The 27161-nt window shown below is 41.0% G+C and overlaps 1 protein-coding gene across 2 annotated transcripts in view; it reads left to right on the plus strand.

The window, feature by feature from the left end:
* Positions 1-27161, plus strand: part of LOC108503525 (thrombospondin type-1 domain-containing protein 4-like) — a 121884-nt gene that overhangs the window by 51919 nt on the left and 42804 nt on the right. Inside the window, exons 5-7 of one of the 2 annotated variants that reach the window (XM_017827546.1) lie at positions 2288-2702; positions 21620-21722; positions 23066-23194. In XM_017827546.1, coding sequence (XP_017683035.1) covers positions 2288-2702; positions 21620-21722; positions 23066-23121 — 574 coding nt within the window. In that variant the 3' untranslated portion in view covers positions 23122-23194. Of the gene's footprint in view, positions 1-2287; positions 2703-21619; positions 21723-23065; positions 23195-27161 lie in introns of those variants that run through there. The other variant, XM_017827547.1, reaches the window with a different exon arrangement.

Genomic DNA, 27161 nt, shown 5'->3' on the forward strand with positions numbered 1-27161 from the left:
TCTGCTCCCTGCCATGCAGCAGCAACTTGCTCAGTGTCAAGGGTTGTTGCCCAGGTTCATATCTCAGACACTTGGAAATTGGTGTGCTCATGTTGAGAAGAAAACCACTCTCTGCACAAATCGTGTAGAGACTGGAGCAAGTGAAAAGAAGAAGTTTTCCGAGATGAACAATTTGCTCCAAAATCTGAGATGCTTAGTGAGAACTGATACCAAAGTGTAGAATATGACTAGGAATCTCAAGAAAGATTGTTTGTTTGTTTTGCTCTTGCTCAGAAATGAAGAGTTACGTTAAAAATTAAAAATATCAGCAACATAGGGGGAATCAATTTATTTGCCCATTAAACCCCCCCCAAAACACAACAACAAAACTGTGTTCATTTAAATCAAACTGGATTTAGTCTAAACTTCTGAAATAATTCCCATTCATAATTTCTCTTTCTTTCCTCTTCTGTTTACTTACAGGAAGCCTTCCTTTCCCTGCCTTAATGCCAAAAGCCATTATACTGCTGCTCTCCACTGTAACTACCAAAGCCCTGCCTCAACAACAACTGTCACGGTCAGAGCAGATTAAGGGGGATAAACACTTCAAGAGGGCTGGTCTCTTATCTGCCAGGGCAAGTCAGCACTCTTGTTCACACATCTTGGGCCAGGAAGATTGATTAAAAGCCCCACGTGGCCATAAGGCCAGAATGTGAAGTAAATGACTTCCAGGGTTCCCATGTAACAAGAATCTTAGGAGAATAGAAGACTTGGGAAGAAAGCAAACCCTAGAAAAAACAAAGAAAGGTCCCAAAGAAAGGTCCCTTTGATCTGGTGTCTGTCTGACATCTGTAACACTTCAGTTTCTAGAAAATAAGTGTGTCACTTTATAACTTCTGGTTTTCACTGCAGTTCAAGTCTATTTTGTATATATATTAAAAATATAGATATATTTTATGGACAGAAAGAAAATTACTTTCCTTTATTGGTGTCTCCCTTCCTGAGCTGCAAAGGTTACCCAAAATAACTGTATTCACACGTTGCTCTGAACTGGAAGAAATAATTTTTTGCCAACTTATTCTTCAGACTATGGCATTAGAAATCAGGGCCTGGTGTGATATTGAGCTGCACAGGTTGAGAAGAAAAGCAAATGCAAATGAACCTATTGCTGGCAGATAAAATTCCAGGATTACCTCCCTTAAATGGTGAGACTCAAATGTGGTATAATTAATTCTTTGACTCTTCACTTGCAATTTGGAGCTGAGACTCCAGGCTGAGTCCTCTATGTTGCTATGAGGAAATGACCTAATGGACCAAGGCAAATTGCCTTAATTTGTTATTTATTATATCTGTTATATCTCAGATGGCATCCCAGCTGCCTGAGACTGTTGGTACGGGTGTAACATGGCCCAAAATACAGGGTTTTCAGTAAGTGAGATCTGTGAGCAGGAGAGCAGACGTGAGATGTGATGGTCAGTGCTCAGGGCTGTCAGCTCTTGGGAATGTTTTGGTAAGGGACAGTGAAAGGTGGGCTTTTATCCTGACAACAAACTGGGGGGTCACGACTTAGGAATTAAATGTATTGGAAATCCACACTTTGCATATTTTAAAAAAAGGGTAAATCTGCTGGCCAGAGAAGAGAAAATCATCTGTGTAACATAATAAGAATATTTTCCTGCATTTGTCATGTGTTCCAGAGGTCTTTCAGTAATATTTTTATGTTCTTTATTCTTATTTCTGTTTCCATTTTTATTTCTTAAGTAGCAAATGAAGCAGAACCACAGGAGACCTTTAGAATGGATACAAAATGTTTAATGATCTTTGCCATGCTGAATGCAAATTTTCTTCTGTCATTACTCAAATCCTCAGTAGGGATTTTCTGCTGTTATCTGTCTCAAGCCCTTCTGGAACATGGTTATGAATTTTAGCAGTATACAGCTTGGATTCTCTGAATTTCCATTTTAGAGCAGAGTCCTGGGGATTAAAAGAACAACCACCACCTCACTCCAAACTGCTGTTTTATACCACACCTTACCCTCAGCCTTTGGGAGCTGACACTCAGTGACTCTCATGTGACTCTTGGCCAAAGAGGGCCCAGAATTTAGTTGAACCAGTAGACTTCTTCAGAGGTTCCCAATATATCAAGCAAGACTGCATCTTGAACGTATTTTCCGGAAAACAGGTTTAAATTTCTGGTTACCTGTTGCTTTGCAGTGAATAACTCTGACAAATGACAGGTCACGTATAAATATCTAACTGCTCCCTCGCTTATGGATTCACTAACTGTTTTCTCTCTCTCTTTTTTCAGGAACAGAAACAGAAATCCTATTGGTCCGGGAAAGTATGGATATGGAAAAGTGCCATACATTTTACCTTTACAAACTGACACTGGTCAGCAGCCTCAGAAGCTCCGGAGGCAGCGCCAGTCCTCGAGGAGCCACGTGTTCCACCCGAGCCCGAGCCTCCTGAGCACCTACAGCCAAGCAGCTGGGCCTCCAGTCCAACACGGGAACCTTTATCAAGAAGCAAGTGGGCCTCAGGCAGGACATCAGGTCCTGGGACCCTCAGTTTATCAGTCACCATCGTTTCCCGCGTCTCCAAGTCTGTTCCAGAGCAGTGACCCTGTGCCAGCCCAGGCCCTGCAGGGGCAGCCCCAGCCCCAGAGGGCCACGGCCATCGTGTGCGTCGGCACCTACAAGCAATACAAACTCTGCAACACCATTGTAAGTCTGCTTTTCCAAGGAGTTTCCTGTATTTAATGTGTTGGACAGCTACGGCTTTCCTCAGTGTGGGAAATGTTCACGTGATTGTCAAGTTAAGCTGAACGTTGTTTTTTATTCATTTAATGAAAATTTTTGTGAACTTATTTTAAAGCTTCTTAGGGAGTACTGAAAGTAGATCCATAATACTGCAGTTCCTTAAAACCAAACCTTCAAGGATTTTAAGCAGTCGCTTAACCTACCAACATGTACAATTCTAATTGGATAGAAGGAGAAACTGGTCTTTTTGGTGCCAAAACCTGGGAACATGAGGAATTTGAGATAAGAATAGTAATGGAGGGAGGTAGGGAGCAAAATATGGACTGAACAATGTTAGAGAGTGGAATGATCGTGGAGAATTTTTGTTGTAATTATGGTGAAGGGGCAAGGGGTGGTTTTTGTGTAAATTATCCGCTTCTGTTTGGTGCTGTGATAATGTTACTTTGATCTTTTTGGGGGGGGAATTTTTTTTTTGGGTTGGTTGGTTGGTTGGTTTGTTTTGTTGATGTTGAAGGTTGTGTGGTGAATGTGGATTTTAATGATAATTCTTAAATATGTGACTCATAGAGGCAGGGTAGTGTGGAGTGTATTGGGTTTGCATGGCCAGGTTTTGGTAACCTGTGCTGGACTGACCATAACCCCCATTGCTGTCTCCCTGCACTGCTGGGGGAGAGGAAGTAGAGTCCAGGAAAGAGAGAGAGGGGTGGGGTGAAGGTGGTTTTAAGATTTGTTGTACTTGTTGTTATCCTGTTCTGATTCTGACTGGTAATAAATTCAGTTAAATTCCCCACATCCGGTCTGGTTTGCCCATGATTGGTAGTGGGTGAGTGACCTCTCCCTGTCCTTAACTCATGAGCCTCTCCTTACAGTTTCTCTCCCCTGCCAGTTGAGAAGGGTAGTGACAGAGCAGCCTTACCTGTCATCCAGCCAAGGTCAAACCATCACAGTCATAGACAGGTTTAATGTTTTTTCATGAAAGAAGTGGAAAAATGGAGTTGAGGTGGACTACGTAATGAAGGCTGCCTACTTCCCAATCCCATAAGGAAAGGTTATCCTTTTGTGAGTGCCCCTCATGTTCTAGCTGGCATTTAGAGCCAGCACCCAGTAGCCCAGATCCCTCCAGGATCTTTCCATGGTGCTGTGTATGTTCTCTGACAGATGCTACTTTTCCCAGCATTCGAGCTCTACGTGCTTTGATTTTGGCTTCCTAATTCATTGGAATGAAAATCTGTTCTGTGTTAATTTTTAAATAAAACTTACTCTCTCACTGCTTGACTCAGAAATGTTTGGCTGGGTGTAGCTCCATGCTCCAGGGCAGCCTCCCATTGTATGTGGGAGGCGAGTGAGGTTTTGTTCTTTGTCCCCATTAGCAGTTTTCATCCTGCTAAAATTTCCAGTTTCTGCCTGTGCCATTTTAGTATTTCCCAAAGTATCTCCTCCTGGTATTTTATCTTATTTGGGCTCCTAATCTAGCCTGATGTTGCAAACATGAAGAAGCCTGTATTTGGATATTGGAAGCAGGATGTTCCGGAGAGGTCTCAATATGTTGACAGAACAGGCTGTATTTTTCTGGGTGGGTGCACATCTGATTCTTCTGCCTCTTAAAAATCCTGTTTTGTTCAGTGGAAGCCTGCATAGTGGAGATGGAGCAACAGAACACAGGATAACAAAAACATGACTACACAAATTAGATGAGTGCCTTTTTGCCTCTTAGGGTAGCAGTTATTACATCTGCTTTATTTATAAATAAAATCCATTGATAGAGACTAGAGCAGTTGATTGAAGAGACCTAATGTCAAGAAAGCTTTAGTGTATTTGTCTGGAATGGAAAACATGAAAGAGCTAATTTGAGCCTCTGAGAATAGTCTCTGGTACAGATTGCTCTTTTGAAAAACACTTTCTGTTTTTTGAAGGAAATGGGAAATGACCTTAGTGCATGGGCATTAATTTGGAAAGTTTTCTGTGCCGAATTTTCTCAGTGGTATCCAAGCAATACACAAGTGCCCCAGTCTTTATTTCACCCCTCACTCATCAGGGCACAAAGTTGGACAGTGTTCTGCCTGACTTCATGTAAGAAAATCGCTTCCAGGAAAGAGGTCTTTTCAGAGAGCAAGGGGTGAGAGGTGAGGAAGTTAGAAATGAGGTGGAAGAAAGAAGCAGTCCCAGACAAGGTATGGCAAAGGAAGGCTCGTAGAGGACATTTGTTGAGAATGACAGGTGGGCTGGAGAGTAGAGGGCAGTGAGCTTGTGAATTGAACACTGGCAAGGTAGGCAGGCCAGTGTGATGAGGGGTTTGGCCATGGGCAAATTTCTTTTGGTAGAAGGGGAACAGAAATGAAAATATTTTCATGTCAGTTTTAGAATCTGTTGTTTAAACGGAAGAGTTCAACAGATGAAGAGAAAACATAGGTGAGCATACTGTTTCTGCATCTTTGCTGTTGCTGAGGGCAGAAATGCAGTTATAAAGAAATCTTTGGTTATATTGCAGGAGACTTTTAATAGCCAAGGGAAATTGTAGATGATGCAGCTTCTCCTAAGCGTGGAACTCCCCATAGTGATATTCTTTATTTAGTAACATTTCTGTTACCCTTGTTGAAGCTGTAATTGCTGTTCAGGGTTATTTTTCTCCCTAGAATGTGGTAATTAATGTAATTATAGAAAAGAAGTAGCTAAGAACAGTTTGAGTATAAAGGCCAGGACGAGAGCAAAACAAGGCTGATAGTGTTTCACTCTGTTCACTTGTTCTTTCTGATTAAATGCTTCTGCACGCGGGCTTTAATTTAATTTATCAGCAGTGACTTGTACCAATAGTCTTGCCAGCAAGCAGAGAACAGCATCTTTTAATTTTTTTTTCCTCAGTTCTTCCTGGAGCACGCCAAAAATGAAAATCTCATTTATTGAAGGTATTCTGTTAACCATTATCCTGGTGTTTGGCCACTCCCTCTACAGTTTCTCCTGAGGGCAGTTAATTAATAACAAATTAAGTCAATCTGCCTTGGTCCATTAGGTCATTTCCTCATTATTGTACATTTATTGTTTTTTCATTAATAGCCAAACTCATTTTACATGACTGACAGCTTGATTCATAAAAGTTGAACTTGTGAGGTTTGGTCGGGGAGACCCTCGGAAGTGCTCGTATTTGTTCAAGTGTTCCTGCAGGTCCTTAAACCTATTTTCTCGTTACACAAGTGGCTTCCCCTCTTCAGCACCTTTCCTACATGCTCCCCTCAGAACACACAGCTGCCTGTCACCTCCTTGGGCAGGAAACAGGCAGGAAACATCCCTGCTCTGCACACAAACAGGTCTAACTGAAACCATAAGCTACCTGCAGTAGAATGAGATTCTTCCAGTGCAGTCTGCACTCCTCCAAAATAGGGAGCTGATGAGTAAATCTTCCTTACTTCCCCCTGCATTAAAGGAAGGAGAATTATATGGATGTGTGGTTGAAGTGGAATTCGAATGTGACCTTCTTTGCGTGGTTTGTCGCCAGAACAAAGGGAGCAACTCAAATGGAACATTTATTTACTGAGCACTTTCTGTAATTAATTGTCTCCAGCGCTGCCAAGTCAGCAGCTCTCTGTGAGTGCCTGAATGTGTGAGAATATATTTGTAAATTAACTCCAGGCTGCAGGTCACTTGGGCAGTGTACAGAAGGAAGCTTTCAAGGCTCTGGACATTCAAGACTGTTTGTTTTGCAGTGTATATTTGGTGATACACAGTGCCCCTTTTAAAAGTCAGTTTTACCTGATTTATTTTATTTTTTTGTAAGGCATGCAGTGAGTTGTGGCTTATTGGTAAATACGATAATTCTTAGTATGTCTCTATCCTTACTATGTAGAGATCTTATTGCAGCCTTTCAGGACTTAAAGAGGGCTTATAAGATGGCAGGACTTTTTACCAAGGCCTGTAGTGTCAGGACAATTAAGGGAAGGTGGGTTTAGAGTGGGCATAAGGAAGAAATCTTTCCATGATGAAGGTGGTGAGGCTCTGGCACAGGCTGACCAAATAAGCTCTGGATGCCCCATCCCTGGAAATACTCAAGGCCAGGCTGGATGGGGCTTTGATCAGCCTGGTCTGGTGGAAGGTGTCCCTGCCCATGGCAGGGGGGTTGACATCAGGTGATCTTTAAAGGTCCCTTCCAAGCCAAACCATTCCAGGATTCTACATTGTCCTTGGTGGAGAGCTCACGACTGAAGGCCCTGTTTACTCTGACAGCTTGTTAATTCTCCTCTTCTGCAGTTCCCACTTTCCAAATTGCACCAAACAGCTGATGAGGTCCCACAGTAACCATGACCACTTCAATGCTCTGGTCAGAAAACCCATAAAATAAAATAAAATTTGGTGATTCACTTACAGCACAACAAAGAGTGTGAAAACCAGGTAGGGAAATTCATATATGAGTTTCAGCATGAAGAGCAATGCAAAAAGGATGTAAAATCTGAGTTGTCTTCGAGGTATGTTTTTGACCAAATTTATATCTCAGTTTATATAGTAATTTGCAAAAAAACCCCCAAGGTAAAATGTATGAAAGGCTAATTGTTGAGGGCTCATTGAGATATTTATGGATGAAGTTTTGCTGAGCTTGTCCAGTTTATTTCCAGTTACTGGTTCATATGGATTAGTGTCATGTCTCCAGTTACATTGTGTTGTCTTTCTCAGTATTTTATGTGACTGGTACTTAACAAGAAGTAATTGTTTTGGAGAAGTATCTAGAGAGGATCAGAAAACAATGATTACTTTTACTTTCTTGCCCTGACCCTTCAGCTGTGCATACTGTTATTCTGGTAGCATAGCTATGGAAAATCCAGCTTTTGGTTGTGAATAAGAGTCCTCTACTTGAATCTGTGTGTAGAGCACTTGAGAACAGCACCTGAGCAGGGAATGCAAAGTATCTGAAAAGACAATTTTGGAAATGGAAAGAGGTTTTACAATTGAAGAGATGAAGTAAGAGGCTCAGGACCAATCCCCCACTCTATTGTGATGGGATAAATTAATATATTTAATTGCCCAAAGAGCCTTAATGATGATGATGACGATGATACTACTTTTGACTGGTATGAGTTAAAACTTTGCCATTGAAAGGCTTTTTTTGGACACAGACCCCCAATTAAATGGTATTGAAAAGTCCTGCAGTAACATGTTGAGTTCATTAAAAAGTGATGTGCTTTTCTCTCCCCTAAGCACATAGGTGGGCATTGGCAGGCTCCCTTGGCACCTGGGATCTTGGGCCATTCACCAGCTCGCTGGTGTTTCAGTTTTTTCCAAAGTTTTCCACTCTATAGAAACTGAAACGTTTCCAAGGTTTCAAGTGTTAACAAAGGTAGGAATGGAAATGTTTAATTTTGTATGGAACAGCAAATGTAATTCCCAGACTAGTCTTTCCAGAAGTGATACAGGGTTCTGCAAGTGTGCACTCTTTATTGTAGTTGGGGTGCTCAGGTATTGAGGTAAAGACTAACAAAAGACAATGTAGTTTTGAGTGAGCTTTCTTTTTTAAAACTGAAAAGCTCCTTCTTGTTTCCAAAGAGCTACTGTGTGGTTTATTTATTCTCATTTGAGATTTGTACAGAGTAGGTGTTTGACATAAGTGGCAAAGTGGGGTTATGATGACATATCTTTTCCTGAGGAAATTTAACTTTATGTGAGGAATTTTCCATGTGAACACTGTGGGACTGTGTGTAGGTCTGGTAGTCTGACATTCCGTGGGTGTATAGGAAACTTATTAAAAGCTTTCATTACTGTGGGGTTTACTGTCCTTTCTTTGACTATTTTGATATTTGCAGCAGGATTTTGTAAATATTAGTTCAGAATGCATTTCACCAGTACAGGCTTAACATACCAGGCACTGGCTCAGAGACACCTCTCTTAAAATGTAGTTTATCAATTGTCATTTGTGTACAAAGGATTCACATGGAGACATCTTTGATAAAGCTCTTGAGCTGCAGCTGTTTCCTCTCTATGTCCTTACTTTATGACAGCCCCTTCAACAGCTGAGAACACTGCATTGCAAAATATTTGGCATGATGACGTTCTTATTAGAATTTAAGTAATTATGGGAAATTGTCTGCCTTAAATCATTAGGAAAAGTATGCTGGGGTAACTTTAGAAGCTCTCTCAAAGAGTTTAATTCCACAAGTGTGCTCTGTAGTTGTGCCAGTGACAGAGGTAGCTGTTTTACACAAATGAATTATTACTAGGTTGATTACTTACTAATCTAGTAAAATGTTTATAATAAGTCCAAAATCGCACAGTTCAGAAAACTTTAATGTTTACAGGCTTGTGGTTTTTAATTGAAAATTGAGTTACTTCCTTCGCTGGATAAATCTGAGTTATTTTGAACTAGTTTAGTGTCTCAGAGTCTGAGAGTCATACCCTGTTGTGCCAAGAACTGTAAAAACACAGACCAAAGGGAAAGGTGCAGCCAATGTATTCATGGCTACTGTTGTATTCTGTGTTGTCCAGGTCTGGGAGAAGTGACCTGTGGGATCTTTAATGTTCTTATGATCACTCTCAAAAACGTACAGGAACAATGGGATCTTTGACTTTCTTCAAAGACAATAAGATATAAATAAAGTATAGTGAAGCTTAGGATAGAATAAACACCTTAAGGCAAGAAAACAGGAATATTCCACTGGAAAACAAAGATTGAAAGTGTGTGTCAGTGATAAAAATCTACTAAATATGCAAGGGAATTATTAAACACAGTGAGGAACTTAAATGTTCACTTTACACCCAGAGGAATCACAAGGCAAGAAAAGCCAACACTGCCATAATTTGTCAATGAAACCACCTTAACTCTCTGCCTTGTGTCGTGCAGAACCAACTTTTCTATGATTGACACATTCTGTGACGTGCTTCTAGTTTGCATTATGGTCTGTAATGAGTGGCATCAACTGCTTTCACCCATGTTTTGCATTCAAATGTTATAAAACAAGAACTGGGACTCACATCATAAATTTGAAAAATCCATAGCAACATCTCTGCTGACTGGTATTGTGTTCACTCCACAGACAGCAGCACTGCTTTTGAAACAGTGACCACACATCCCTTCACATTAAATATGACATAAACCATTGTAATTATAGCTCAGGACAATTTAATGGTTAAAGTTTTCTCCACATAAAAGTCCCTCTTCTTGTAAAAATGTCTTAATAATCCTTTCCACTGCTTTCTTGCACTTCATGCTGTTGCTCCTAAGTATCTTGGGGCATTCCTTTCTCTGTTCTTGGTGTCTGTACGTGGTAGACCATTTCCATAGTTTAGTGTTAGAGTTACACAATTCAGATACATTTAGCACCATTGGTATGTTTGGGGTTCAGCTTGAGCACTCTGGGAGCTGAATTTTCCAGAGATTCTGTCAACTTCCCAATACACAGATCTCCTTGATTTTTAATGTACAGGACTTCAGAAGGTATGTTAGCAGTAGAACTTCAGTATTTTACGATCCTGCAGGAAGCACTGAGGTGCCTTTTTCTTCTGTGAGGTTGATTTGGAAGTTCTGAGCCTGTTAAATGGGTCTCATGGTGAAGCTGGAGAAGTCTGTGTGCTGCCTGATGTGAATTTGTGTCCAAGAGTAGCTGAAGATTCAGACCCTCACTTATGTGCAGTAGTAACATGACATAAAAATGTTAATAAATCATCTGAGTGCCTCCAAATCAAATGCACTTCAGTTGACTAAAGCATTTGTTTCCTGACTTCTTGGTGAACTATGAATGTGAGATTTCATGTGGCAATTGCAACTGTCTGAGAAGTTACCTCGCTAATTATGAGGGTAAATGAAATGCTTGTATGATGGAGGAAAGGAAGAAGATCCACAGTTATGCAATCACTTCATCAGTTATGAACAGCATCACTAGCACTTAAAATACTGTGGAATGATTTGGAAACTTCCTTGGGATGCTTGTCAAAATGAAGCAGATTTTCACTCTGCAGTCAAACAGGGTGGTTTAGGTGCCTGGTTATTGTTCAGTTGTAATTTCTGTGCCCAGTTTTAAAGAGGAAACTAATCAATGAAAAATTTGGACTGCAACCAGATGGCTGCATTCCTGGTGTATTTGTAGTTTTGTTTAATGGGGTATTGCAAATTTGAGTAGAAATCATTTATCAATATAGTCAAGTGTTGTGGGAGGAATTTTAAGGCGTTCCAGCTTGTCCTTGTTTCTTTTTGTCAATTCATAGTGACACAAGTCTTTGTCTGAAATTCCGGTGTGTAATTTCTCACCACTCCTTTAATCTGAACAAGAAGTGTGCTTTTTATTCCTATGTCAGTTTAATTGCATCCAGGTTTTCAAAGCAGAGAAAGCTGCAAATGTTTAGAAACTTTGATCGGGGGAAATCCCGTGATTAATTTGCAAATATTTTTTTTAAATGTTGTTTTTAGGAACATTTGTTAAATATTCCCATTAATTACATGAATTACAGGTATAAAAAACACTGTCAGATGTCAGCATCTGCTTTGGCACATGGAAAGAGTAATTTTTTCCAGGTATTTTTAGGACTGTAGTTCAGGTATTGCTGATAACAATGACCAAGGTTAAGGCACATTTTCAAGCCAGATAGCAGGAAAAGAGCATAAATTCCATGAATACAGAAACTTGAAGTGAAAGTACCACCAATACAATCCCAATCCTCTCTGGTACCAACCGAGGTGAGCAGAGGAAGGAGGAAGTGCAGAGAAGCTGCCAAAATTAATCTAAGGGTGCTGAAGGAGAAGTGATCTGTTTTACTGATCTGTTAGCAGTGCTGTTAGTAGAGTTTTTAGTTTTGTGGTTTGGGTTTTTTTTTTTTCAATTTCAGAATTTTTAAGCAGGGCTTGAAAGCAGCAAATGGCCAAAACTCGTGTAGAAAGTTAGGAAACATAAACACACATCTAGCAAGCATGTGTTCCTTTGTGTAACCACAGCTGAGCAATGGCAGCCCAAACCCTCTCCCCCACAAGTGGTGAAGAAAGAAGCTGGCACTACATGCCCTGTGGTGCCCAGAGCAGTTAAATAAGACTTTTGCATAAGATGCATTAAGATCTAACTGCCCACAGAGCAATGCAAAGCCCAGAAATAATTAAAACTGTGGTGAGATTAAAAAAAAAAAGAAATAAAATCAGTCTGTGGTGCTCTGTCTCACCTTTGCTTGTACTTCATCCAGTGTGCTGTGTGTTTGCCCAGGAATAACACCTTGGTGGGCAGCACATTGCACGTGTAGAGCCACGCAAGTGTAATTAATAAACCAGAGTTTTGTTCTAGTGATAGGTTGGGAAGGCTGTTTTTCTTCAAACTCTTGACTCGTGTTTGTGGAAAAACCAATCCTGCATTTTTTATGTGTGTCACAGCAGTGTTAGGGAGGCAGTGGGTGATCTGTGGTGGGGAGGAAGCCACGGAAACAACCCTTACTTTGATCTGCAAACTGGCTTTGGGTTTTGGCTTCAGCATTCAGTAACTTGCCAGTCAACAATGTCCTGCTTGCTTTTGCTGAATGTCTGTTTGCATCTGCATTTGTTGAAGGCAGCAAGGAATCCCGATTGTCTTGGTGGCTCTTCTGAGACCTCAGTTTGGGTCACTTCCTGATGTCAATCTTTTTGATGATGTGAGGTTTTAGTTGGAGCAGAAAAGTGCCATTAAAAGGACAAAGTCAAACCCGCAGCCATTTAGAGCTTTCAGAGCTGGAGTTTTGTCAACAATCATATGGTAACTCCTGTGTTAAGAAAACTATTTAATTATCTGATAATATATTATTTTACCCCAGGGTCCCTGCATAAATCAACAGCTTAGTTATGAGTGATACACTACTCAGTGTTATTCTCTTTTTTATTCAGCCCTTGGCTCCCTGCCTTAGAAATGCTCCTTGCAGAAGATGAGAAAAAAGTCTTCTCCAAAGACCAGTTGTTGATACTGTTACTGCAGTGTTTGCTTTAAAATTCACAAAAGCTGCTGTGTGATAGCAAGATCTAATCTGTTGTCAGAAATGGAGCTGGGATGTGGAAGAATGATGTTTAAAAGATCTGTTCCATAATTTAGTGCCACTTGTTGAGTAGTTTGGATTGGATTTTTCCCCCCTGTTCAGTACCATATTTATTACTTGACGATAGTCAAAGCAAAATTTGCATTGGCCAAAATTGTAATTATGATTTGGCAGCTCATCTGCAAATCAGGTCCAGAGGTTTTCAGTCAGACCCCCAAAACAGAAAGTACATAGTTCACAAACTAGGAGAGGACTGGATTAAATAAATTGCCCCGTAGGTGACATTTTTTACCTCATAGCTGGTAGAGTAGCTGGTTCCAGAAACTGTCTTTCATGTTCCTTATTCTGTATGTCCATTGTATACCTACTGGGTTTTATAGTGAATGAGACAGAGATTATGTAAATAACTCTTCTAATTAAATATTCCTGGCTCATCCCCAGAGTAGGTCCCCTCTGCACACTGAATGAGTCATAGATCATATGGAAAAAATGGTATGTAATCATGTGAGAACGGACCTCACAGGCAAAAAAAAAAGCCAAATTATATAGTAATTGCATGGACAATCTGTTCTAACTTGAGGTTAAACCTTCCTTTGAGGTCCTGTGACTTACTTTATAGCATTAAAACAATCAAAAAAAAGCTTTCTCTTGACTCCCAGTCCCAAGATTTATCTAAGTTTTTCCAAAATATTCCGTGCATTTTAGGTACAGGCATTGGCTTTGTCCATGCTGCCTGAAACAGGCTCAAGTGGTTATAAAGAACAGTCTCTGCCCTCAAACAGACCTCAGGAGCACCTCCCAATAATTGCTGGAAAGCTTCTCAGCCTCTTTGAGCCTCAGACGTGGAACACACTTGTAAACAGATTGTTCCACCAGTTTTGCTGCAAAACTTTAACAAGTTTTGACCAAAAGCGTACAAAGTATGTTATCAGCACTTTTTTCAAAGGCTTGTGGCCTGGCTATACTTAGGTAGATTTCCATATAAAAGGCACAGGATGCATTCTTGAAAAAAACCCAACAACACGCTTTCCTGGCTGATGTCATTTCACTCATTAAAATAAAACAGGCACTTATATTTTGAAAAAAAAAATTATCAGAATATTGGAAGCATGGGAAAAAATAAAACCCTTCTCCCCTTTGTTTTCCTTCAAACTCATTCTTGGATGAAATGCTTCAGTCAAAAAAAAAATGAGACTAAGACAGATACCAGGAGTGGAAAGTTTTAGTCTGAGCAGTTAAAGTTGGAAAAACTCCCCAATAAATGGACAGTGCTACCAGCTGCAGCTACACCAAAGCATTATAAAATAAGACAAATGTATCTACTAGTTAGTTTAAGGTGCCTTTCTTTTTTTTCTTTTTTTAAGTATATGACCTAAGGAGAAAGAATATGCTGCAGGAACAGTGTAAGAGTGTGTTGTAGCAGAAACTCATTTTTGATGGAACCAGAGCTCTAGAATCTGAATAATGCTGCAATTTCTGGTGCACTGGGTTCCTGCAAACTCATAGTAATTTTTAACCTGTGTTTACAGTGCTCTAATGATGTTCCACATTGTAGGGTGCTTTTTTTTTTAACTAAAAAGAACAAAATGAGTTCTCTCAACAGACTTACAGTTCCCCCTAGATGTAGCAACATCTGTACGTTTGCCTGTACATTTCTGCCTCATATAACACTGCAGTGACATTTCACTTGGCTGGTTATTACTTAGACTAGAGATCAGTCTCTAAAAATATTGTGATTACTGCTGCAATAAGAATTTTTTATTAAAAAGTGGAATATCCTGGTAATACAAATCAGAACTTCCCTAAACTTTCAGTCCTTCTGCTGGAACCATTCAGGTAGTCCCTCCTCCCACACAAAGGCCAGTCATTTAAGTGGAATGCTTGCAATTGAATTTCCATTGACATTGATTAAGCTTTCATATAGAAAACTGTTGGAGGATTATTCCTGCATGCTGGTGGAGTTGGTAAAATAAAAGAGTGAAGCAGTGAAACCTACGTGGCATAAAGCCTGCAGTCCAGAAAGAATAGGCAGCTCCATGAACAGTGTTTTTAAAAAATGTAATAAGATACTGCTGGACACCCTAGAGTAGGTGTTTTATCACGTTGGCATAATTTTCTGCAAATTATGAGGCCTAGGTATATCAACTTTGCTTTAAGTCTGTTGACTTTGCTAAGGATGAATCAAACATGAGTTTGTCTCTGGATCTTCCAAAGCTGCTACTGGTGGTGCCTCCTGGAGGGGGTTTCAGAGGGGCTGATTTTTCTAATATAAAGGAGAGTTACTATAATTATATTAAAACAACTGTCCTTAGTACACGAACCTCCCATTTTCTGAAGAGTGCTATTAAAACATGCTCTGTTTTGCAGATGTATTTGAACAATGTAGACAGATGAGACGCTGAACCTTCCACATTAAGGCTTTGTCAGACTTTGAGCCAGGCTGTGTCACGTGGAAATAGCTTTCCATTGATTTCCCACTAAATGAGGCAATAGCGTGCAGCTTAAGCACCTTGAGCATTATGTAGTGTTGCTATAAATAGATATTTGAATGGAGGGATTCTTGTATTTGCTGGGGTTTTTTCGTGCAGCATATTTATATAGAAAAGTGATCCCACTGCTGAGACTGAGAGCAGCTGTTGTACAAAGCAGTTGTGATTTCTGCTGCAAATGCCAAGCTTTTGATGCTTGATTGGGATCATGTGAAGGATATTCTATGTGAACTCCTGTCTCGATACTGAAGTAGTTCTCCCCTCAGGGAACTGGGCACTAAAAGTAGTCTGGGAGAGTAAAATAGTAACTACATTTTAAAAAAAAACAGCTTTGAAATGAGTTGATATTCACCTGGTCTTTTGCTGGATCAAAAAGGACTAGAAACAGTCTTCAGTGCACAGGTGTGACTGGACATGGCTCTGACTTTCACAGCATGCCCAGCCCTGACAGTGGAGCCAGAGGTACCTCGGGGACAGCACCCGGTGGGCAGCTCTGCCATGGACCATCTTCCTTCTTCCAAATACAAACTCATCTCTGGCTGAGTGGGATTTGGGTGGAAATACAACGATTTTGTGTCGTGCACACATCTAAGGTCTTCACCATCTGTGACAGGCAGCCTCTGGAGAAGAGTGAGGGGAAAGGCTGCAAAAGCCCGTGTTTGTTCCTTGCTCCCATAGACCGAGATGGTGTTGAATCTCTCTCTGGTCAGTAAAGCACAGCACTGGTTTGTGGTGATTGTCATTACTGAGCTTAATCTCCATTGCAGCAGAGCCTGGGTGTGAATTCATGGCTTGAGGCGGTGCCCCGAGTTCTGCAATACAGGTGCTCCTTCTTGTAAACTTGTGCAGATCCCCCTGCATCCACAGATGGGAATTCTCATTCCATGTCAAGCCACACATTTATAGTGTACTGTCTGTGGCTGTGGGCTGTAACCAGAGCTGGCTAGCACTATTTTTACTGCAGAGCTGTTCTTCACATGCATTTTAAAGTTTCTTGCATATTTTTGTTTTTCAGGAGCATCTTTTCCCTTTGAATAAAAAAATCTGCCTGTGATATTTTGTGCCACAGATATTTCCCATACCTTATTTAATTTTATTTTGTTTTAGTTGGCAGACAGTTGTCTTCATGTTCTGTTACCATTTTAAAAAATTGGAACTATTGGAGGAATAACAGAGTCTTCAGTAGTTAAAATGCATCAGTTGCTGTCTTTCAATACGTGTTCAGGTAGACAAAACTGGGTTGTCTTGGTTTGAAGCCCATACACTGCCCTTGGCAATGCAAAGAGAAACAACTTAGCAGTTGAATTAATATTTGAAGGACCCCACATTCCACTTTCATACATGGATATGGAACTTCTGTAGGTTTCAGGAGGAACAAGACACGGGCAGTTCAGAGCAGAAGGTCACTGCAGACAGACATGGTGGGTTGTTGTGCAAAGACCTGGAATTTGTAGAATATGCATATTGCAAGGACATGCTACTGCTAAGAGTAATCTCTGAAAATGGAAGAGGAATCTGCAGATTACTATTTCAGAAACAAGTATTTTAATTATTTTTCTTTGGAGGTGTGTTTATCCTTTGGGACATCGAAGGATTAATATGATCACACAGAAGCACTACAGAAATGAAAGCTGGAGTACAACTAAATTACTTGGACTTAATTTAACCTGTAGCATTGCACACATAGAGAATATTAATTATGAATTATGCCTGAGCCTGGAGAATCAAGAAGGAACGTGGGCCCTTGGAAAAAGAGTTTGCCAGTTACTGTAGGTCATAAGAACGAAACGTTGCCAAAAATCTTAGTCAATGTTTTAATTGCATGTAGAGGTGGTTTCAGGACCAAAAAGGCCTGTTTATACATTTCCAGCAGTGCTTTATCTCAGCCCAGCGCTGACACAGGTTTGCTGATGGCAGATGTGAGCCCACATCTGCTGGCAGACTGATAATTTTCTGGTGTTCTGCCAACACTTCTTTAATTAACCAAAGTGTCAAAGACTTGTTAGAAACCTATACTTTTTGAATGTTTCCCAAAAGCTAAAAGGCAAGTAGGGTGGTTTCTTTGTTTTACAGTCTTAGCTGTACCAGCAGCTCTTTTTAAGAAAGCTCTAATGGTACATGATAAAGACAAGTACTGTGTGTTGCTGTCCCTCAGAATACTTTCATACCTGCATATTTCAGAAGAAACTGAGGCATAAATAAAGCTGCTGTTCCTGAAGTACGAAGTCATTATCAACAGCAGGCTCAGTGCATTTCAAGAAATTTGGCCTGAGGTCCCAAAACACGAGGGGATACTTCTAAAATGCTTTGTGTTAAGCACTGCCTGGCTCATCACTGCAGTGCTGTGCTGCTGCTGCCGATTTCACATTCTGAAAGTTCAGGAGGAAAAGTTGGCTGAGGTGTCGTGGTCATTGAAAATGCAGCAGGGGAAGCTCTGAAAGCACCTTTACCTTGTGTGAAGATGTCCAGCACTTTCAAGGTACTTTGCTGAATGCAGTCCTACATGTTAAATTTACACCATTGGTTTGTCCAAGCAGCACATTTTAAGTAGGAGAAATGTCACTTAAAATTATGGATTCTAGATGCTGTATCTAATTTTACAGAGCACAACTGAAAGAACAATAATTAAAAAAACCCTCTCCCACCAGAGAGTATATATTTCTAGACACCTTATATCTGCCTCTACACAAAGGAATCTGAGATTTATCTTAGTAGATGCAAAGTATATTTTTTGCTGCTCTGGCCTCCACAGACATGGATTAAAAAGGAGATTTTATTTCTTTTTTTACAAACATTCAAAGAGGTCATCCTGTTCTCTGTGTCCCAACACCTACGAAAAACTTTTGATGACTCCATCTGTCATGATTGTTAGATGATTCCAGATCTGTCATTAACAAAACACTGAAGTAATTTGACTTTGTTTATCAAAAAGTTGTTTTCAAGTCCCTACCAGGCAGCACAACTCGAATGCCCTCATGTCACTGAGAGGGAACCGAGTGGGAGTCACACAGCAAGTTAAATATTTTAGCGAACTTAATTCCAAAAGTCTCTGGGAAATTTTGGAAAGAGATCTGGGTTGTTTAAATCCCAGCACTCTGGCTTAGCCACAGGAACATTCTTCATCTGCAAACATGCCAACGTGCCTGCTTTTTACAGCCAATTGCCCTGGGCTGGGTAGGGGCTCAGTGCCAGGCAGAGCCCAGCTGAGCCCAGCCCAGGTGGGACTGGATCCCACTGCAGCCCCTGGGGCTGTGGGTAAGCCCGGCTTTGTCCTCAGGGTGTGGGTAAGCTCAGCTTTGTCCTCGGGCTGTGGGTAAGCCCGGGTTTGTCCTCAGGCTGTGGGTAAGCCCGGCTTTGTCCTCGGGCTGTCGGTAAACCCGGCTTTGTCCTCGGTCACCTTCCAGTTCTCCCAGCCCTGTGTGTGAGCTGGGAAGCAAAGGATGAACTCTAGACACTGTAAACATGAGCTTTCTTTGGGGTTGCCATCTTCTCCCCACAGGTGCTCGCTGCTGTATTTTAGGAGTTTTATAGCCAAGCTACAGATGACAGAATTAGTAACTAAATAGAAGTGTAAAAACGGGTCGTGCTCTCAGGGAATAAATAAAAATGGGGCATCTGTGGACACCCCCCCTCCCCCAGTGCAGCTTCACTTTTGATTGTACAGGGTCATGCTTTTTCCTTTTAGTGATTTTCTGCCTTAAAGGTGTGCTAAAAAGGCAGAGAGCCTAGAGAAAATGCCTGGCACTCTTAGGTCTTCTGAGAAAGGCTCAAGGGTTTCATTTTCAGGGGGGCTGAGCAGCAGGCAGCATAAAGCTGTCATTTCATTCAGCTATGCATTAACAATTTAGGTGGGGTTAGTAAATGGTGCATAGATGTTAACTGCATGTAGAGTATAATATAACACTTAAAACCTTGGTGATTCATAAATTGTAGTAATTTTGGCTACTTGTACTTCGTAGTTAACTCTTTCACAAAATACTTTAGAAGACATCTGAAAATAAAAATCGTTATAATCTGTATAAAGAATAAAGCAAAGCGGTTTTGCAGACCAGGTCACACTCTCAAATTTTGACTCAAAATTTCATATTGTAATTAAACCTTGATGAATGAAATAGAGAAGGGCAACTGAGTTGGGACTCCTAAAGTAGCAGGGGTGTTACTGAGTTAGCCTTTTCTTCTGATTTTGGCTTCATCCACACAATGTTGAGTGTATTTGTCAGTCCTTTGTTCTCCTTTAAAGCAATGGGGCCTCTGTCCTTTGGGCAACTGTCAGTAAGTTTAAAAGCAGAAATTGTAGCTATATGAAAATGATCTTAGAAGGGATGGGTGTCACTATTTGTTGGCAACAGCCATGAATATTTTGATATTTTTATTCATACATTGCCTGCAGTTGGTATGAGCAGAGCGTACAGGAAATGGTTGATGAGCCAGAAATACTGGTACACAAGGGCATGAGCTCAAGGGTCAGAAAAGGAGAAACAAGAAACAACTAAACTTCACAATAGGCTGGTAGCAAACATGTGCCAAAAAAAAGGGAAAAGCGTTCCAAATAGAAACCCTTCAGGCTGGGTTCTTGGCTGGTGCAGGCTGATGTTTGTTCTGCTGTGATTTAGTGTAGTGACCTTAATTTATGCCAGCTCAGGTTCTGTCCCTTCCCCTTTAGGATATGTGCAATAGTGGGTTTCCATGAAAAATGTGAGTTTCCTCGCCTTGGTTGGTGGTTGTGGCTGAATTATTGTGCTGCAATGCTGTGCCACACATGGAAGGATCTGGATTTCAGTTGTGGGAATAAAGCTTTGCTTTCTGCTTTTGGCACTAGAAAGACTTTTGGTCACGCCCTTCCAATGTGGTGGCTCATGGTCCTATTTTCAAGGAAGGCTTTTTGTTTGGTTGGTTTTGTTTTTTTTGTTTTTTTTTTTTTTTTATTAGAGGGTTTGTTGAGGAAAACACTATTTGCATGTACTCGGAGATCTCAGAAGGGTGGGCGAACAAAGCACAGATGGCTGCTTGGCCAGAAACAGTGTTTATTCTAGAAGATTTGTTACCATGATTCTAATAGAAGATAAAGTAGTCCCTGAACCTTCCCCCAAGGCATGTCTTTGGTACAGTTTATAGCCCACTTGAAAACCTTTGACTCTGACGTCTCTTTGATCCACTTACAAGCATCTTCTTACAGAGATGGTGGATACAAAGCAAGAACTCCTCCGGGACCTCTGCTCTGCTGGCTTTCCCTGCAAAGACAACCCATCTTTCCCACTGTACAAATAAAGAAGAACTGACTTGCAGTTGCATCAAGAGCTGTTCTTACAGATTCTCTTGCTGTTCCCTGCAAAACCACAGTTATTTAGCCATGCTGCTTTCATAGAGTATCAGCTCCAGCTTTCCCTTGAAATCTCTGTCGTATAGAAAAAAATTCTGCTGTTCTAGCCCAGTTCTTCATGGGATTTCTACTGTTCTTCAATAGTGTTTTTAGTAGTCATAGTGATTATCTAAAGGATACCCAAAAAATGCATCTGTGCCCAAAGCTTGCCTATTTCTCCAAACATAGAAACTGTTCTAATTCACCCCCTGCCTTTTCTAGAAGTCTTTCTCCCCTTTGTGTGTGCCCACACACGGAGAAGGCTTCTGCTGTAACTGCAGTACTGTGAGGACACAGGCAGAACAAAGTAATTAAGTATTTTAACTATTTAACTTGTATTTACTTTTGTAATCTGCTTCAAATGTAAACAAGGCTGCTGTGCCAAAGGCTTGCATTGCAGGTGACCTCATAAAGGATGTTCCTTCCATCTGGAGAACTTGCCCTACCTCAATACCTGTGTGTGCACACACGTGTGCTTGAATACAGGAAGCTCTTCCTACTCTTCAGGTGCAAGAACTCTGAAGTTAGGACTTGAAGGCACGAGTTAAAATGCAAAGTCATGCAATGACTGTAATACCAGCATGTGGAAATACAAGAGGAAAAGTGGTAATATGGTGTTGAAGCACAGGATGAGAATGAGAAGCTGGTGTGGCCAGCTTTTAGTAAGTTAAGGAAGCTCGTATGTTAAGTGTTTCAACTCTGTTGAATCTGAGCCCAGAAAATGAATGATGAAAAATATGAGGTTGTTATGGAAAGGAAATAATTCTGATCTAATTTATTGACTTTATCTTGAAGTGTTGTCTCGTTGCCGAGGAAAATGACATCTCAATTAAAGCCTTACATTTTTTTTTATAGAACTGTTGCTCCATTTACTCCACAAATTCATTTTCTTCTACAGGCACTTTTGATACTGTTACTTAAAAGCACACTGTTTTAAAGACAAGGAGTCTCCTGATGTTTCTATCATTCACCTGGCTTAGAATTTTGCAATGCCTTCATTAACCTTCTAAAGTTATTTAATAAGAAGGCAATAATAACTTTGCTGTTGATTATAATGTGACTTTTTTTTATCTAAACAGATGTGTCCTGAAAGCAGCAGAAATATTAGAGAGGTGCAATGTGCATCATACAATAACAAGCCATTTATGGGTCGATTTTATGAATGGGAACCTTTTGCAGAAGGTAAGGGAAGACAACTTGGTTTTGCATTATTATACAGATTGTGTTTTGGAAAGCCAAATGTGATTTTTACTCAATGGAAGCCACGAGGATTTGAGTCTTGCTCATTTTCCTCTATTTGTCTGCTACATTTATTCATGGGCAGACAATTAGATAATCTCACATCAGTATTTCTTATATTTTACAGGAATGAAGGCATGTAACTCCTACTTTGGCTAGTATACCATCAGCTCAGTATAGTGGTTCAGCACTGTTTCAGCTACTACATTGTTAACTATCTTCTTCTTTTCTCTATTGACTTGTGATGACAAAGGCTCAGTATGGCTCCATTTCAGTAAATGGAGGGGTTTTCTTTATACCAGTTCAGCACCTGACTTGTGGTGCTTACCCATTCATATTAGGACTCTCTGGCTGTCGAATTTGTATTTTCTAATGATATGGTTGAAGCTGGGATGGTGACTGTGTGAAGGATACCTGTGCTCTGGACTTCCCCAGCTGCATGTTGGACTGACTGTCTTGGAACACAAAGCAGCAGCAGCTCTAGTAGTGCTCTGCCACCCCTCTAGAGTCCTAATCCTTGGATGATAAAGTCTCAGTAAGTGAATATGGTTTGTGTAATACTTATTTATTTTGTTTGTCTCTTTGTACACAAGAGCTGAGCCCACTGCCTCAGATGAGGCAAATTATTAATTATTCAAATATGCTTCTGGATTCTGAGGAATTTACTTTGTCTTTCTGTTTTAAGTTACATTTTTAAAAGTTGTTTTTCACAAAACTCCAAAGACCAAAAAGGATTTATGCACAGACAAACACATCCACTGGCTGAGCTGTCTTCGTGGTTCTGAGGCCCTTCTGGTCCATGTGTCTCCTCCCAGTGGAGGCACAGTCTGCCTTGAAAATTTGAAAATACAGGATCTAGGCCCATCTACTTATTCTTGCTACATTTCAGAAGGCAAAGTGTAAGGAAGGTTATTACCTGTATTTTTTAAATACAGCTTTTACTGTCTTCTGTGTAAGTAGCTACGTGTAATACAATGCACACAATTAAGCAGGAGTAATGCCATGGCTTGGAATGTCTTACAGTCAGTTTGCAGGGATTTCTCTTTGCTGGAGGATGTCATTACTGCTCTGTGTATGTTTTACCTTCCTTCAGTCCTTAACTCATCATACTGAGTCCCTTTCCAAACTTTAAGAGGGATGCGAAGTAAGAGACTTGGAAAAGGAATGAGGAAGCTTCTTTCACAATGGAGGGGTTCTGCATGGTTCTCATATTTTCATTCCTCTTCTCTTCTTCCTGATAGGTTTGGAAGGAGAAAAGGGTGATTGTTAGTGGTGACTTTTTGCAGGTAATAAACTGAGGTCAGGTCTATCCTGCAGTCTAGAGCCTGATACTAAGTTTTGAAGTGAAAGCAGTGGGAAATACATCTGTACAGGGCTGCAGTTGGGGGCAGTTGTGCTGCTGTCACTGAATTGCTTCTGGGGACTGAGAGAACCCCTTGCTGGACTGCATTCTGTGGCTTCTGCCTCATTACACAGAGGCAAAATGCCTGTTTTGCATCAATAAAGACCCTTCCAAAGATGTGCTGAAGGAAGTATTAGAAGTCATTGTTCATTTATTTTTCAGGGGACTCAAGAAATGTTGCAAATATGTGAAGTTCCTTTTTCCTCTACTCAGAAATGGACATTTCTGTGGGTGCTCAGCACGCTGGCATGCTCTCTGTAGTTCCTTTAGATGAACAGCTTTGATCCACAATTGATGTTACCTATTTTTACATAGTCAGTGCAGATTAAGGTAGATTGGTATCTGACTCCTGGCTGATCTGATAATGTTTGTCTCTAATGTAGCTATGCCTCAGTCCTCATTTTATCTGTTGCTGGTGTAGTGAACTCTTGCAGAGCTACACCCCTTTACCTCCAATTGGGAACATCAGTATATATTTACTATTTTTTTAGTTAAAGTCATGTTTGGCTTTGTGAAGTTGCCCAAAAGGACGTTTCAGAGCTGTACAACTCTGGCACTTTGTACCATACATTTAGGCACAAAAAAGAGTTTGGTACCCCAGCAAGGACATGGCTGAAGGCATGTTCTCCAGACACCATGACTTCTATAAGGTGGCCCCAAAGACTTATGAGGTATTAGCTTTGGTGCATCCCTTTTCAAGCTGCTGTTGACAGGACAGAGCCAATGCTGAGCCATCTCAGCCCACCTCCATCTCCTTGCTTCCTACACAGCAGCTTAGACTCACTCTGTCTTGTGCCAGGAAAGATGAATCAGGGGATCTAAAACATGCCATGATCATTTCATTTTCCCTCCCCTGCATAGCACTGCTTGCTCTTAATGTTTATATTGGATCAATAAAGGCAGCTAAACTGTAATTTACAACCCTGTCCTGATGGTGAGTTGTGTAATTATTGTTATTTTTTAAAAATGCACATATTTTTATTTCTCCCTTGTTCAGATTGGTGCAGCTGCATTTCTAACCCGTTTTATCTGCTGCTGCTCCAACACAAACTTTTGTCTTTATTAAAAAAGTCATACTAAAGGGACTATAAACTCTGTGAACTTAGAGTATTTAATGAAAAAACCTTAGTTTGTGTTAGAGAACCAATAGTATATGATAACTAAGGGTGGGATTTGAGAGGAAGGGTACAGCTGTGACAGAGGGAAAACATCACAGTGACATAACCATAAACCTGTAAGGAAGTTTAAATCTACTGAACTAATAACTGATAATTGAACTCTTAATTTGAACTCTTAAGTTCATCTACCTTTCTCTTTTAATTGTGATGAAAAATCCACAACCTTTTGATGGCTGGATGAAAAGAACCTGTTGAAAGGAGAAAACCTTTTGGATAGCTGGAAAGGGTAACTTGGAGGGGATCTGACCACAGGAGTCTCTCATAGTGAAGAATGACTGCATTTGTTGAGAGAGGGGAGACAACTGCAGATTTTTTTTGTCAGAAATTCTGTATAAGGTTAAAGATGAAATAAAGTCCTTTCCAGGAGAATCTCTGTCTCATATTTCATTTTCAGGAGGATACCTGGATAGTCTTAAGCATCCAGAATACATTGTCAAATACGGTATTTTCAAATCCACAACTGCAAAAAATCCTGGTGGACTCTTGCTGAGTTCTGTTTGAAAATGTCCTCCTGTTTTGTGCAGCAGTCCCAGTCCTGGATTTCTGTTCCAGCAGTTGAGTGTCCCCTGTGCAGGGAGGGCACCAGGGCTCTGCTCTCTGCAGGGACAGGGGCCTTTCCCAGCCTGTGCTGCTCTGTGCAGGGGGGACCAGCCAGGGCAGCTGCTTTGCCCCCTTCCCTCACAGTTAAAGGAATGCAAACTTTTCATGGAAATGATTTTATTTGGTTTTGTTTTATTTTTCCTCCATTTTGTTATTCTAGAGCAAAATTTTAATGGGAAGTTTTCTAAAATGTGGACTTGACCAAGCATTTCCTCCGAGCGATGTTTTTGTTTGCTTTTTGTTGTAAATCAGCTCTAGTTTCAGTGCTGTCCTCTCAGGTGAATGCACTTGTTTGCAGGGCAGGACACTTATTTACTGACACTGTAGTGACTGAGGGAATCCTGGCTGTTCCCAGTGTGTGTGATTTCAGGTGGGCAGCTGGGCCTTGTGTTAGAGCTCACTGGACATTTGCTATAATGGGAGTAAGGAATGGGGACGTGGCTCAAGGATCATCATAGTGGTGTCTGTACAGATGATTTAGTTCCACTTGGTTGAGTCAAGATGTCTTTGGCTTAAAATCCCGTACGTAGCCAGACGAGTTTCTAGGAACAGAGCCATGCTCAGATCTTCAGAGCTGTTTGAAGAGCTTGTTGCTGGCAGATGGTTGCTGGAAGCTGCAGGGCCGTGCAGGGTGTGTGGAGAGGCCCCAGCTCCTGCTGTCAGCCAGGGCTGGTGTGAGGGCAGTGCCTTCACCTGGCCAGGGGTCGGGGGCAGGGTCAGCCAGCACAGGTGAGCTCTGGCACTGAGGAGGATCCCTGGAAGGCCTGGCAGAGTTTGGTTCCTTCTAATTGCCAGGTCTGGCTTCCTCTTATGACTTCTCTGTGTTTTTCTGTTTATTGCTGAGAGACAGAAGTCGTATGGAGCCCATACACCACATGGCTCTTTGGAGCAGCGTTCCAGTCAGGCTGAGTTTCAGCTGGGATAAAAATTCCTGTAGCTGAAAGCAGCAGCAACGTATATAGAATGGCACTAATGTTGCTGCTGTATTTTCTGTGGGAGGAAAATTTGTCCCCAGAGTCGTTGTTGCCAAACCCAGCTCCTGATGGGCACCATAACGAGTGATTCAAAATCAGCTGAGGTGGAAGATGCTGACAGGCACCAGGTGTCAGCACCCAGCCTTGTGGCAGGCTGGGTGGGCCATTTCAGCTGTTTTCTCTTGGAATCTATCAGAATCCAAACTCAGGATGAATAGGAGGATATTTGGTCTGCATGGTTTTCACACTGGACTTCATGGTACTCTTTCTCTAAGATGACTTTCATGTCAGCGCTGCAACCTGAAGCCTGTGTTGTGTTTAGAGGAGAACTCACTGTACAGGTAGATGCTGTAAAATCATTTATTGTATTATTTTGTTTTAAAATACCTTCTAATAACTTCTAGCTATAGATGTCTGCCAGCTACAGCTGTGATAAATATAAGCTGTGAAAAAACCGAAATTTATAACTTCCATGGGTGTCTAGCAAATAGTGCTACTTCAATACTTTGTGTCAGGTAAGAAGCATTTTTGAGTTAGACTGAACTGATTCCGGTGTTAGGATGGAGACTAAAGACTAATGCAGAGCTGCTACATTTATTGATTTGTGGTTTTTCTTGCTGGATTTGTAACAACAGATTTCACTGATTTTGAATGACAAAATAGCTTCTCCTAACAGATCAAAATATAGTGGCTCAACTTAAGATGTTAAGGTGCTGAGAAACTTCTTCAGTCTGCTGGCAGTTGATGACATTGAAGGCACTTAATGAGCTCTGATTAATATCATTTAAGTAACTAATGGAAGACAAGCCTAATTGATCTGTTAAAAATCGTGATCAGGTGCTGAGAGGTTTAAGTAGCATTAAGTACCCAGGAGTCAGAGGGATTGGCTTCAGAGAGGAGTTGCAGGGAGTGCAGTGACCAGGACAAGGCAGCCTCTGGCTGTGGATCCTGGCCAGCCCAGCTGTGGGCACAGGGCAGTTGTGCTCATGTGTCAGGTTTGGGAGGTTGTGGCTCATTTGCTGAGCTTTGTGCAGACAGGGGTGTGTGGGCTTGTGAGGGAAACCATTTATTCAGTTCTGAAGTCTCATCAACAAGATGTTTTGGGGAGTATTTTCCATTCAGCAGTGGATCAGCAGAAACCATCCACCAGAAGCAGCAACCCTCAGGACATCCCTTCTGGAGGTGTTTGTGAGTGTGTTAAATGAGTATGAAAATTCTGACAAGTAAC

Source organism: Lepidothrix coronata, unplaced genomic scaffold (genome assembly GCF_001604755.1).
Source record: "Lepidothrix coronata isolate B3197 unplaced genomic scaffold, Lepidothrix_coronata-1.0 Scaffold140, whole genome shotgun sequence".
Taxonomy (NCBI): domain Eukaryota; kingdom Metazoa; phylum Chordata; class Aves; order Passeriformes; family Pipridae; genus Lepidothrix; species Lepidothrix coronata.